This window comes from Pseudochaenichthys georgianus, chromosome 8 (assembly GCF_902827115.2).
Source record: "Pseudochaenichthys georgianus chromosome 8, fPseGeo1.2, whole genome shotgun sequence".
Taxonomy (NCBI): Eukaryota; Metazoa; Chordata; class Actinopteri; order Perciformes; family Channichthyidae; genus Pseudochaenichthys; species Pseudochaenichthys georgianus.
Genome location: NC_047510.2, coordinates 10,869,892 through 10,882,704, shown reverse-complemented (window position 1 = coordinate 10,882,704; position 12,813 = coordinate 10,869,892). Strand labels below are relative to the sequence as shown.

Sequence of the window (12,813 nt, the reverse complement as noted above, 5' to 3'; positions counted from 1 at the left end):
CTGGAAAATGTTACAGAATGCTCTTGTTGTCATGCAAGTAAAACACCAACACACTTTCATATGTTTTAATGTTTGTAGAAAACGTTACAAAATCACAACTCAAGATGTATTTACATGTAGCCTCTTCAAGAAGCGTGCTCATTTTATACTAAGATGTCCCGACTGCCTGAAGCAAGTCGTACTCATGAGAACTTTGTGAAAGTCACTTGATGTCTGCGTGGCAGGGGGTCCCAGCACACACTGCAGGAACTTTGTTTTTCGCCTGACGTTTCAAGCGTTGGGTGGGTCGTTTCACTTTTTCCTGAGTCTCTTCATGAACGTCACTTCATCCCTGTTTCGGATCCCGTAGCTGAACAGAGAAACAAAGTCAAACGGTGCAGCAGATGAGAACACGTGACAGAGGGGATTATTTCATGCACTTACTCCTTAAGCCTCATCTTGTCATCGTCAAGCTTTTCCCCTTGAAATATTAACAGAAACGTTCTCCACACATATCTCCTGTAAAACAAAGAGAGCAAACGGTGGCTTTTGGTTTGGCTGTTTTCTTAATTTAACATATCTTCTATGGTTTAGTGTTTGTGAGCATGTTTACCAGCTGACTTGTTTCACTCCGCCTTCACGCTGTTGTTTCAGCTCCATGAATCTGCGGATGGCCTTCTTCAGATCCAGGACGGTTGCATTTTGCACCACAACTATCGCTAAGGGAGGAACGTTTATTTTGTAGATGGTTAATAAAAAGAAAAAAGACAGACATAGTAAATGTTTAAATGCAACTTGTGGAGTAAAAAAAAATGGTAATTGTTATGTGATCAAAAACACATATTGAACGACAGTTTTCAGTACTTTGACCAAAGTCGCATTTAGAATTCAACAAAACACTCAACACTTACGCATAATCTCTCCGTCAGCCTTTACAACCCTGACTGTCATGGCTTGGCCGTACTCCAAAGCGATCTGCGAATTAACCTCCTCCAAAGTTACCTATAGATAAAGATGATCAGGTTTCAGGAACAAATTCAAAGACAATTTACAAGTTTGCCCAATAATCAAAAGAATATGACACTAGGACCACAGATGGAAATTAGCTATTAGCTATAATCTGGCATATTGCATCTCTTCTCTTTGCTGCGATTAATGTTTTTGTATGCATGGTCCTTCTATAAATAAATAAATAAAATATGACCTAGAAAAACGTTGGCCTGGAAAAAAATAAACTTTGACCTCAATTAAATTGTATTTATCTTTCACTCTCCCAGAAATACATGATTTGAGAGGTGTACTCTTAGAATGTGTGGTTTGACATTCAATGGAAACAGTTGGAAGTAAATTTGACCAATTAAAGGTCCCTGTTCCCCCTCAGCTTCCTGATCCTCAACTTCCTGATCCTGTTGCTGCGGTCCTGTGTCCTGGATCCTCTATCCTGAGTTCTGGATTTGAGTCGTGGCTGAACCTCTGCGGTCCTGCCTGACTCTCATCATACTACTTCACTGATGGCTCCCACAAGATTGCTGACATCCTCGTGGATTCATCTTCTTATTATAGACACATGCATTTCCTAACATTCGGTCTATATGCTGTAAAATGCATTATCTCTTCGATTTACACACGGCATCTATTGCACGTCTGTCCGTCCTGGGAGAGGGATCCCTCCTCTGTTGCCCTCACTGAGGTTTCTCCCATTTTTCCCTTTAAACTGGGTTTTCTCTGGAAGTTTTTCCTTGTACGATGTGAGGGTCTAAGGACAGAGGGTGTCGTATTGTCATACTGATATTCTGTACAAACTGTGAAGACCACTGAGACAAATGTAACATTTGTGATATTGGGCTATATAAATAAACATTGATTGATTGATTGATTGAACTTGAGCACCTGCCCATCAAAAAGGCTGTGCTCGGCCCTGTGTAATACAGACACACAGACCTGAATTGGCAGATCACAGAGTAAAGGGTCCTGAACAAGTTGAGCAAGACCCTCCTCGAATATGTCCAGGATCTCTGGGTGAGGAAGAGTCTCCTCGTCTTCCTCCTCTTCTTCTTCGTCTAAAGCTGCCATCTCGGTCACATTCTCTTTTTCCACATCTTCCTCTTTTACAGACAGTCCTCCTCCAGGAGCTTCCTCACTCTGCTCCTCCGTCATAAACATAATTCAACAGGCCTGTTTGTCAGGATAGCAAAACTATAAAATGAGAAAACTAAGTAAGAGTAAATAAAATGTACCGTAGGACTACAATGTGTCAAAGACAGTTGAAAAACATTGTTAAATTTGAATTATTTTTGCTGCAAAAAAGCCATGAAATAAACAAACAAACGGTGTGCTGAAATGACATACCGTAAGGAAACCGCAGCTCAGGTCAAATGGTTCCCCCTAAGTGGACTTAAATTCAGAGTCTTCTTAACGGTTTTATTAAACGACAAAATGTTTATGTTCATTAATGTTTCTTTAAAAGTGATAGTTATTTGGGATGTGGTTGTTTAATTATTATAAAGTCAGTGCCACATTCATTATATTTCGTTTCCAAACGACCGATAATACGAGTAGCACCAGCTTCACTTCCGCTGATCCACATGCACCAGTGTACACAAGGGACACTAAAGCAGTAAGCTAGTTGTGTACAAAACCATACTTATTGAGTTTGTTGGTTTAGTGTTTAGCTACATTTATGTGTGGGGAACATGCTTCTCTTTTGTCCAACCTGCGGGAATGTTTTAATTGTCGAGGAAGGACAGAAGTGCATGAGATTCGCCTGCAACACCTGTCCGTATGTTCACAACATCACAAGAAAGGTGAGTTATGTTCGAATGAAATGTCATCATGTCATTTCTAGTTATCAAATATTAGTTAAATCAAAAGGCCTTCCTGGCTTGGAAGTAACGTGTCATGTAACTTTTCCTCGACATACTCCACTAAGATATTTTCGACAATCTACCCTAAGACTTTAGTTTGCATACTATACTATGGCTTTTTCTCATATTTTTCGACATACTGAACTATTAATTTTTTCATTCTGTATACAATGACTTGTTTTCTTAGTTTCGACAAACTATGCCATGACTTTTAACATAATATGCTGTGACATTTTAAAATATGTTTGGCATAGTATGCTGTGACTTTTCTCGAAACACCATACAATTACCTTTTATTTTTATTTATTTGTAAGTAATAGTGCCAATTTATTTGTACATTTTCAATTTTCGAAATACTATACTATCTCTTTTTGTGTGCATATTTTCGACATACTATGTCGAATTTTCAGATTCTATTAGATTTTATTTGAATATGTTAAACATGCTATATGTATACTGTTTATTTTTTTTACATATTTGCGACATACTATACTGTGTTGTTGTTTTTTCACACATTTCTGACATACTATACTTTTTTTGCATATTTTGCTATGTGTTTTTTTATTTATTTTCGACAAACTATACCATGACTTTTTTCAACTTGATTTTGTCCTAAAGATGGTACTGCTGGCTCACACGTGGCTGTGTTTTTCTACAGGTAAATTACAGGAACTTTCCTAAGCTGAAAGAGGTGGATGATGTTCTTGGTGGCGCTGCAGCTTGGGAAAACGTTGACTCAACTCCTGGTAAGTGACATGAAAACGATCCACAGTATTAAGGCTTTAGTTGATGATTATACCAGAGACCAGGGCTGTATCTCATTTCTGAGATTCCCCTCCTCGACTCCTATCCTCGAGACTTAGTCCTGCCCACAGGAGATGCGAGCGGAGGAGCCGAGGAGGGGAACCGAGGAGAGAGGAGGGGAAGCAGCAGGCAGTTAGAGAAATGAGAACTCCTCTCCTCTGAGCGGTCATTTTAAAGAGACGTCCATTAATGATGACCGAAGGCACAGCAGCCCTCTGTCTGATGGACAGATGTGTTCATGATGACTTATATATTTACTTTGATTCATTCACAGTGCGGTATAATGAGACAATAACAGGCTACAGATGCGGACACACACACACACACACATATATATATATATTTATATAAATATATACAATTTCAGAATCAAACAAGTATGAGAGCACTCTCATAATAACGTAACACTACCAGAGTCGCTACAATGAGGAAAATAAATTACGGGCCCAAAGTTGTATTTACAAGTGTTAAAAGTAAGCAGAGGACACCAAACCAACTGAGACCTGTCTGTCCGCTGCATCTACGCACACACCACACACGTACAGACTGTACCACACACACCTACACACTGTACCACACGCACCTACGGCTCCTAAAGCATAATCAGGCTACAGCCGTTGTGTATTTTATTATGTGAAGCACTAAATGGTTTTAGAAAAATATCGACTCTTTGTTTGTAGATATCTACTAAACTACAGCAAATACAGCGAGTAATGTAGGCCTGTTATACTGAGTCATATACATTCTACACACTGCTCTGCTTTCTGCACGGACCTCCCAGCTGTTCTTACTGGAAACATCGCATAGCGAAGAAAGGAGTTAATAAAATAATATCATGGGGATGCATGCAGAGCTGTCATTGGCTGAGATCAGTCCGGCCGTGCGTCACGACTCTTTGAAATATCTCTGTTCCCGGAAATGCATCCGCGAAGCAGCCGTGGAGGACCCGTCAGTGTATCCTCGGTTAGAGCTCCTCCAGAGAGCCTCCTCGACGCTCGATGCTCGGTCCTCGAAGTGCATTTAGAGAAATTAGATGTCCTTCCTTCAACATGGCGCACTGAAATTCATTTCCGGGTCACTACCGGAGGACCAAGGAGTCGAAATCTTTGAAATGAGATACGGCCCAGTAATCTTAGATCTGTTGTCTGCCACCTCAAAAACCCTGCATTTTCTCTATTACATAATGGCTTTGCTTTTTATTATTGTTTAAAGCTGTCATTCCCACATGTCCTCGCTGACATTGTTTACTCTTCCATAGATTGTTTTCTTTGTAGCACATGACGTTCATACATGTGGTCTGGGTTTTGTTTTTTCTTTAATTGAATACATAACATTTCTAGTATAATCTCAGCACTAATTCACCTCTTACAATTGGAAATGCTGTTATTTGTAATCAAATGTGCATACACACAGATTTGGAGATGATGTTGTTTTAATCTTAATATTTTGATTGACTTTATCGTCTCAACCCGGTCTTCTCTTTGACACAGCACAAACCAAAGGTGGCTGCAGTGACTGACGTTTCATTCTGCTTGTATCACTTTACAGAAACGTGTCCAAAGTGTGGGCATTTGCGGGCGTATTTCATGCAGATTCAGACCAGATCAGCTGATGAACCGATGACGACCTTCTACAAATGCTGCCAGGCCCAGTGTGGACACAGATGGAGAGACTGAAGGATTAGCACCTTGGAAATTGTATTTAATATAAAAATGATGTTTATTTGGCAAAGATACTACCTTCAGACTTAGCTTGGTAAGCCTATATCTATTGTTAACGGGCTCTGGTAGTTTCGGGCATTCTTCTGATGATTCCCATTTATGTTGTGTTTGCAGGTGAGATCTCCATACATGTTTTACTTTGCAGACATAGTTCATTTTCCAAACAACATTAAAATGAGTTTCATCAATCATCATGTTCTGATTTTTATTGATAAAATAGTACCTGTATACAACAGTCAAACAAATGTTGACATAGTTATACATATCACAGACATTTAGAGAGCAATGCAGACCAGCATTATGCACAAGAATGGCATACAGTACTGCGTATTAAAAGTTCAATGCAATCCTTCAAATCAAAATTCACTTTCTCGCAGTTTAGCTAGCCTCAAGAAGAAGAAAAAGAATCCAATGCACATAGAGTCCAGGAACTAGCCAGTGACAATTCTTTGTTTTGAGGTGTGGCTCATGCAGACAAACTGCACATTGTGAGAGAGGGTGGTGGGCAGCTTGAGCATGCTGTGGTGGGCACACGATGCATGTTCCATTGTTAGTCATCTCTATGGAATCACATTGTTATGTTGCAGGATATCTGATACAATCATTTATTAGAAGCTTATTCCTAACAGATGTTCACTATTTAGTATTAGTCAAAGTACCTCGGTATTTGTTTTCTAACATGCATCTGAACAATGCAGGTAATCTTAAGGGCTGATGCCATTACTAGGAGGGTTACAGGCTAAACATATGATGATGATGATGATGATGATGATGGTGATGCACCACGGTCATTTGTTTGCCAACATGGTCTTAGAGGACGTAAGATTGCCAAGATGCCATGCAGTGTGTCTCGTTAAGTAACTACACCTCTACTTAAAGTCTACCTAAATGTTACACTGCTTGTACTCGTGAGATGACGCTGTGAATCCTCAAATCTCCCACACACTAACGAGGTGGATGAATGCATCAGAGGGCAACTTAAAGTGCAAATGTTTGATTTACTATCAAATAAGTACATAATGGACAGAGGGCAGGACTGTAAATCACTAAATATGTGTGACTACTGACTGAAAGCCCAGAAGATTAATAAATATAGAACGTAACATGAATCTTGGGCATTCCTAAACAAGCAAATACATCCGTTTAAAATGGTTCGTTAGTTTGCTCACATTCAGTACGGGATAATGATTCAAAGGAAAACACTAGGTTTGTTAGAGCAAAGATCGGAAACAGACAAACATGTTCACAGTTATCAATATTAACATGTTAAGCTAGTGGATAGAATATCTGAAATAAATACAGGAAAAAAATAACAAAGCTAACCCAGCATGTTCGACTTCAATACGTTTGCTTCTCAGCAAGATTCACAGATGCATTTAATAAATAAAGTGACCATGTTCACAGCTTTCACTAACTGACCGTTTCGACCCAGTATCTTCTGCCATTCACATGCGTGACTTCACTAGCCTTTTCTTCAGGTGTCTACACAGGACCAGATGCACCAATGGGCCTGCTGCGTATCCACCTCTGCGGATATCTAAGTGTCCTACATCTTCTGTGAGATTTGTACATTTTAAATGCATGTTTTTTACATGAAAGAGTTATGCTGAAATATATATACAGTAAATACTCTGTGAGCAAATGAGAAAACTGCACTTACAATTTAATAGGGCTTCACAACACTTTGCAAAAATGGAGGGGAAAGCATGTTACTACCAGCAGGAGGAGCTCTGTGTGTGTGTGTGTGTGTGTGTGTGTGTGTGTGTGTGTGTGTGTGTGTGTGTGTGTGTGTGTGTGTGTGTGTGTGTGTGTGTGTGTGTGTGTGTGTGTGTGTGTGTACACACGCGTCTCTGTTGCATACTTCTGTCGGTGGTTAGCATATACGCTTGAATGTGTAAATGTAGCCCTTACAGTACGGGCAGGTGTGTGTCACATCCTTCAGGTCGTCAATCAGACAGGGAATCAAGCAGCAGCCCAGATCACACCTGGGGGGGGGGGGAGAAATGGCACATTAAGACACCTGCATATGATTGTTGATGTTAAATCCAATGAAATCAAACGTTTCTGCTGAACATGCAGGATTCAGCAGAACTCTTGTGATAGGAGCAACTTCAGTAACTAGTAGCCTGTGTCTGTTCTGCATTCATGAGGACAGCTTCTGTTAACATGTTATAAATGAAGTGTAGATACAAAACTATAGGGATCCTACTCAAATACAGGTCTGTGTGCATAATACAAAATAGGAATTGTGAAACTGTCCCCACCAGATGTCTGTACATGTAGTCTAGAACAGAAACGGTATTTGCATGTGCCAAACCATGAAGTGGCGCACTGGCTTTGATGCAGACGGGTTACCGAGAACAGGCAGAGTGAACACTTCAAAGGCATCATTCGGAGTTTGAGCAACGTTAGTCACAGAGTCGATCAACGGAGAAATTGGGAACTATTTTGAAAATCGATAAATTGTTAGATGTTCATGAAGATGCTGTATTTCTAGCATATGGAGGTTTCCGGTTTCTAAAAGTTAGAGACATTGTCTTTGACTTTTAGAAAATGGAAAGGGCATTTTTCAGTGTTTTCTGGCATTTTGTAGACAGTAAAACAATTGATACATTTATAAAACAATCGTAGTTGCAGCCCTACTTTCTGACACAGTAATTTTGCATACTTTAAATCAAAGTGTTTATCAATTTAGGTTTTAATAAAACCCAATGGCAAGCTTGAGGTTCTGACTCAATGATATGAATAAGTGTAATGTTTGAAACACCCAGAAGGCATTCATTCGCCCAGCCATGAAATCCCTTCATTATTTCACTCTTTCAAAAGAAGTCCTAAGTGATACCTATTCAACAAAGGCCTTCCAAGGATGCAAAAAGGTGCTCTTCGGTGCCTTTAATCAGTCTTCTACTCACCCTACAAAGAAGCAGAAGAGGCAGAAGAGTGTGTTCATGAGGCCCACATCGTGGGAGATGCGGGTGACGATGGCCTGCTGACAGTGCGGACACACAGTCTGCACCGGGTTGGTCTGGAACATCTCCCCCTGCAGGACGGTCACAGTGGTGGCAGCTCCAGGAGGAGCCAGGACGGTGGCTGTGTGCCCCCCCATGTGGACAAAGTGACTGGGACCAGGGCCCATGGGTCCCGGCATCGGAAAGTGACCGGGCGGGTAGTGGCCACCTGTACAGGAGGAAGCAGCACTTAATATACTGCATCAGCATTTTCCTGATAATTGTGCAATGGTAATAAATAATGCCAAGACCAAACAACCATTTCCAGCTTTATAATTACTCTGCAGCAAAGTTGTTGGAAGCCTATCGGTTACAAAGAGGTTTAGTAAGGATCGACATGCTGACAGATTCGGCGGTTTTTCTTTTTTAGACCAGGGAATATTTAGTTTAAACAGATTGGTGGAGTTGGCTTCATCGTTTTCCTTAGAGTTTGCTGAGCTGTAAGTTCTACTTCTTTACGGTGTTCCTTCCAACTGTGAGTACGAGGCAAGCATTCATTAAGTCAGAGCTGCATTTAATGTTTGCTCATGTGAACAGTGGTTCATGTGGATTTGGGAAAAATGTACTGACAAATGTCTGTATGATAGACCTTCTTTAAAAAGCTTTAAATGTGATGAGACAGTTTGCTGTAGTGTAACCTTGAAGAATCAGTGAATGGTCAATTCATTAAATGCAGATTCATTTGTGCTGAACATTACATCAAGTGTGTTTACGATGTTTTTGTATGTCGCAAAATGTCTGCAGCACCTTGGGGTAGAGGCATGGGCATGGGCATGGGCATGGGTCCGTCTCCAGGAACATGGGGGGGCAGGAAGCCGGGGTTTGTGGCCTCATAGGGTGGAGGGCCATAGTCTGGAGGTAAGGGCTGTCCCTGTATCGGAGCATTCCTCAAAGGAACTGCAAAGATAACACAAAGGGGAAAAAAGGTGTTAAGTTGATAGGATGGCAAATCAGAAGTTTTAACAAACTCAGAGACTAGTATTAAAATCTCCATGGTGACATCTGATTCAAGTCACAACGATTTAAATGTGGCCACACACTGCATCTGTGCCTGTTACCATTCACCACAATCCTGCGTGCTTGGTTTTATTACCAGGTTGTCCATTCTTCTCCTCAAGGAGGGGGGCGCTGGGACCCCCGGGGTACGGAGGAGGAGGATCACTGGACATTCTGGCCGGATGTCTGTATAGGGAAAGGGGTTGGACACGGTGCTCCCCTCTCAACTCTTTATTCTGTGAGAAGAGAAAAACACATGCCCAGTTTGAGCTCATTACTCTCCGACACAGACTCCTCCCAGGTTGTAAACTGTTCCAACAGCAGGCAGAGAGGCTGATGAAGTACTCCGTGTAACTGCTGATGTCAGTCTGCAAATAAAGCAACCGAGTAAAACGCAGTGACATTTTGTTGTTCACGCGTTGTGATGCCCTGGTTGATTGGAACACCCTCTACTATCATTGATTTGTGAACATGACAATGTAAAGCCTTTCAAAACTGCGCTTTTAAAATGATTACAAACTAAGACAAAAAGGATGGCTTGGCTGGAGAGAGCTACCGGTACATCTGAACATTACATAACAGAGCATTGTGAAACTGCATGCACTGGGGGAGAACATGTGTAAGTGAGGGAAACAGGAAGGGGCTCTTTCAGTTTCTTCACGGTTAGTGGCGCAAGGCATTTCCTTTTTCAAAAGGTAGCCAAACAGGAAAGTGTAGATTGTAACACAGTGACAGTTTGTGTGTAAACTGTAAAAGTAGAATTACAGAATAACACCTGCGTAGAGTCAAGAACAACAGGCCTGAAATAAAAACTACCTTTGTGAAAAATCACTATCACTTTCATTTAGACTAAATGTTGCTGCTTTTCTGTGGTTTATTATTGCTGCTAATACGGAGAAAGATCATTACCTGCTACCAAAAGAAAGATCCCGTCTGAGGAATCTGGCAAATGCACTTGGACCTGTAATATGACAACAATGTAAAAATTGCATTAATAACAATAACAATGTCACAAAAGAGGCTGCGTTGCCCAACATCTGAGTGCTTCTATATGGGCCTTAACATTCAAGTATTTCATCTATAAATTAACTCTTTTCTCCAAAGAAAACAAGTTATTTAGCACAAAATCCATCTTTCCTTCCTTCGTAAGACCTCCAGCTTTAATTTGCATAACATTTCCTGAAACTGTACAGGTTGACACTGAAAGACAAAAAAGATCTTCTGTAAAAATATCACTCCAAAAAAAGCTACATAAATTGCTAATGCAATTAAATAAGAAGTGATGAGATGGATAGATGTCATTCAAAGTCACTTCTTTGGCTATGATAAAAATCGTATTCTTGAAGATCATGTTTTTTCTTCAGCTGATTATGGTATTGTTGTGTTAGTAAAACATATATAATAAACCAATAACTGCTTACTACTAAAGTTGATCACTTCAATACACAGTGGCGTCATTTCTGGCGCAATAATAGAGAGAATAGAGAGAAGCAAAAGCTGGTGAATCATTGTTTGGAGGGGAATTGCAAGGGCATGTATCACTCAACAGTGTTCTCTCAGAGAGATTGAAGTATCTATATTTCAAATCTCAATCATTTCAGAAATGACCTAAGTCCTCTATCAAATGGGCCAGAGCCCAAGACTGCAGAGCTGCCTCCTGGGCTCTGGAAATAACCAGCTGAGAGAAACCAAAAAGAGGAACACCATTGCACAAGACTTTATGAAGCTACCTTTTTGTAGGACAATAACTGAACCCTTATTCAAATGTACTGGGAGTCATTTCTCATAAATTAACGCCAATGCTTCTAAACTAACCTACGAGCTAACGTTAGCTAGCTGATGTTTGTTTTAATCCTTCCCAAGATAATCCAGCTCAAAGCTACTTGCACAACTAACCATGAATAACTTAGTGACGTAACGGGGGCTAGCTGTAAACAGCATGAATGTAAACTTGAGTGGGGCCGTGTATCTAGTGCAAACACCTCGCATTATCATTAACGTTAACGCGGCTAACGTAACGCAGATAAGCGCAGTGGTGTTCGCATCACTAGTGTTGGCTTAAAGACACGTCTTAGGCCATTTGTCTAACACGGCTTTTAAAAATAGGGTGAGAAATAAGAATGACAGCGAGCGTTTGTTTGTTCTTAGCTGGTAATTTGAAAGACAACAAGAGTGTGCTTGTTCAGTCTGAGAAAACATGTTGGCTAGCCGTCGTTAGCTAGCTAGCGTCGCCATTCTAGACTGCAACAACTGACTGACTGCCCCGAAACATGCCCGTTAAAATGCTACACAGCTGTCGCGTTATGAAACATAATATCTGGTCGTGACCGAAATGATGCAGCTGTCATGGTGCTGAAAGACAAATTACCTGCTTCAGAGAGAGACTCTGCCTGTCACCCGCGGTCGTTGCTGAAGTTGTTTGACGTTTGCAGCTCCGAGTCAACATCCGTTAGAACGGATTTACACCCACGTAATTAACTATGATGTAAAAGAAAAGGGAATTGTTAAAAAAAAATACATCTTCCTTGAATTGTTCTGTTTTGAGTTGAGTTGCATTCAAATGATTACCTTAACATGTAAATATTAAATAATACTAATACAAAAATATCAAAACAACAACAACAAATACAAATGGATAAAGTCATTTATTTTGAATGTGTTCACCGGAAGTGTTAACCGTTGACGCCAGCTTTAACATTTCTAGCAGGTGACGTGAGACTGGTTAAAATATTACAATCACAGTCATCAAACTGTTTAATGCATCAATATGCTGTTATAGTCAAGCTATAAACATGAGTTTTATATGTTTTATACATGTTTTGTATTGATAACGATTGTTTCGACCCCACTAAGTTTCTCTTAGAGAAGGCAGTGGACACGTCACGTTCGTATAGTCTTAACTAGAAATTAGTTAGTCAGTGTTACTGTTTACTAGATCGAAAGTACTATTTTGCACAGTTATGCGTATATTTATAATAATCTAACTTCATTGTCTCCCTCTCTAACCCTCTGGAGTTGAGGTTTGGTTTGGTTAAAATGTTGCAGACTTTATATTAATTTTGTAGTCTAGTTGTGAGTATGTTATTAGTGCTTTAAAGTGACACGGAAATGTACAAATTACAACCTGGGCTGGGCTTTTCTTTTAACATTGACAATTTATAGGCCTATGAATCATTGAAAATATGAAAAGTAATCTTATTAAATATTATTAACAGCTGTAGTTTTGTACAATTATCTTTAAAAAGAAGGTATGACTTAAATACATAAGCTTGCCTCTACATAATATAAACACACTTTGCTACTAAACATAAAACATGCTAAATGTATTCAAAGATTATGATATTATATTAACCTTCAACGGTGTGTTATATTTCAAGTTTAGAGTTGGTGGCAGTGTGCAGTGCACCAAGCCGTCAGTAATCCAGGCTCATACAGGAAGAA

At 40.1% G+C, this 12,813-nt stretch overlaps 3 protein-coding genes across 4 annotated transcripts; 1 reads left to right on the top strand and 2 right to left on the bottom strand.

The window, feature by feature from the left end:
* Positions 1-51: 51 nt before the first annotated feature.
* snrnp25 (small nuclear ribonucleoprotein 25) lies at positions 52-2,316 on the bottom strand. The gene is made up of 5 exons (XM_034089578.2): positions 1,921-2,316; positions 891-981; positions 593-698; positions 424-498; positions 52-349 (listed from the first exon to the last, which is right to left on the bottom strand). Exons 1-5 carry the CDS (start codon positions 2,140-2,142, stop codon positions 292-294), a joined length of 552 nt encoding a protein of 183 aa, XP_033945469.1. The 5' UTR covers positions 2,143-2,316; the 3' UTR covers positions 52-291.
* A 215-nt stretch (positions 2,317-2,531) lies between these two features.
* On the top strand, positions 2,532-5,557 carry polr3k (polymerase (RNA) III (DNA directed) polypeptide K). Its single transcript, XM_034088969.2, has 3 exons — positions 2,532-2,783; positions 3,502-3,589; positions 5,196-5,557. The coding sequence occupies exons 1-3, from the start codon at positions 2,673-2,675 to the stop codon at positions 5,321-5,323; spliced, it is 327 nt and encodes a 108-aa protein (XP_033944860.1). The 5' UTR covers positions 2,532-2,672; the 3' UTR covers positions 5,324-5,557.
* cdip1 (cell death-inducing p53 target 1) lies at positions 5,557-12,799 on the bottom strand. 2 transcript variants are annotated; one of them, XM_034088967.1, is made up of 6 exons: positions 12,725-12,799; positions 11,741-11,850; positions 9,470-9,608; positions 9,124-9,273; positions 8,281-8,545; positions 5,557-7,353 (listed from the first exon to the last, which is right to left on the bottom strand). In XM_034088967.1, exons 2-6 carry the CDS (start codon positions 11,816-11,818, stop codon positions 7,242-7,244), a joined length of 744 nt encoding a protein of 247 aa, XP_033944858.1. In that variant the 5' UTR covers positions 11,819-11,850; positions 12,725-12,799; the 3' UTR covers positions 5,557-7,241. The 2 variants fall into 2 exon arrangements, with proteins under 2 accessions (XP_033944858.1, XP_033944859.1); XM_034088968.2 differs by lacking the exon at positions 12,725-12,799 and adding an exon at positions 10,282-10,333 and having other exon boundaries at positions 11,741-11,830.
* Positions 12,800-12,813: the final 14 nt, after the last annotated feature.

Excerpts from the sequence above, each read along its gene's own strand:
- snrnp25 (XM_034089578.2), bottom strand. The coding sequence starts at position 2,142 with ATGTTTATGACGGAGGAGCAGAGTGAGGAAGCTCCTGGAGGAGGACTG. Across the intron at positions 982-1,920 it reads TCTGTGATCTGCCAATTCAG|GTAACTTTGGAGGAGGTTAA; the intron begins GTCTGTGTGTCT and ends CTTTATCTATAG. Across the intron at positions 499-592 it reads GGAGTGAAACAAGTCAGCTG|GAGATATGTGTGGAGAACGT; the intron begins GTAAACATGCTC and ends TTTGTTTTACAG.
- polr3k (XM_034088969.2), top strand. The coding sequence starts at position 2,673 with ATGCTTCTCTTTTGTCCAACCTGCGGGAATGTTTTAATTGTCGAGGAA. Across the intron at positions 2,784-3,501 it reads TTCACAACATCACAAGAAAG|GTAAATTACAGGAACTTTCC; the intron begins GTGAGTTATGTT and ends GTTTTTCTACAG. Across the intron at positions 3,590-5,195 it reads AAACGTTGACTCAACTCCTG|AAACGTGTCCAAAGTGTGGG; the intron begins GTAAGTGACATG and ends ATCACTTTACAG.
- cdip1 (XM_034088967.1), bottom strand. The coding sequence starts at position 11,818 with ATGTTGACTCGGAGCTGCAAACGTCAAACAACTTCAGCAACGACCGCG. Across the intron at positions 9,609-11,740 it reads AGAGTCTCTCTCTGAAGCAG|AATAAAGAGTTGAGAGGGGA; the intron begins GTAATTTGTCTT and ends CTCTTCTCACAG. Across the intron at positions 8,546-9,123 it reads GCCCATGCCTCTACCCCAAG|GTGGCCACTACCCGCCCGGT; the intron begins GTGCTGCAGACA and ends CCTCCTGTACAG.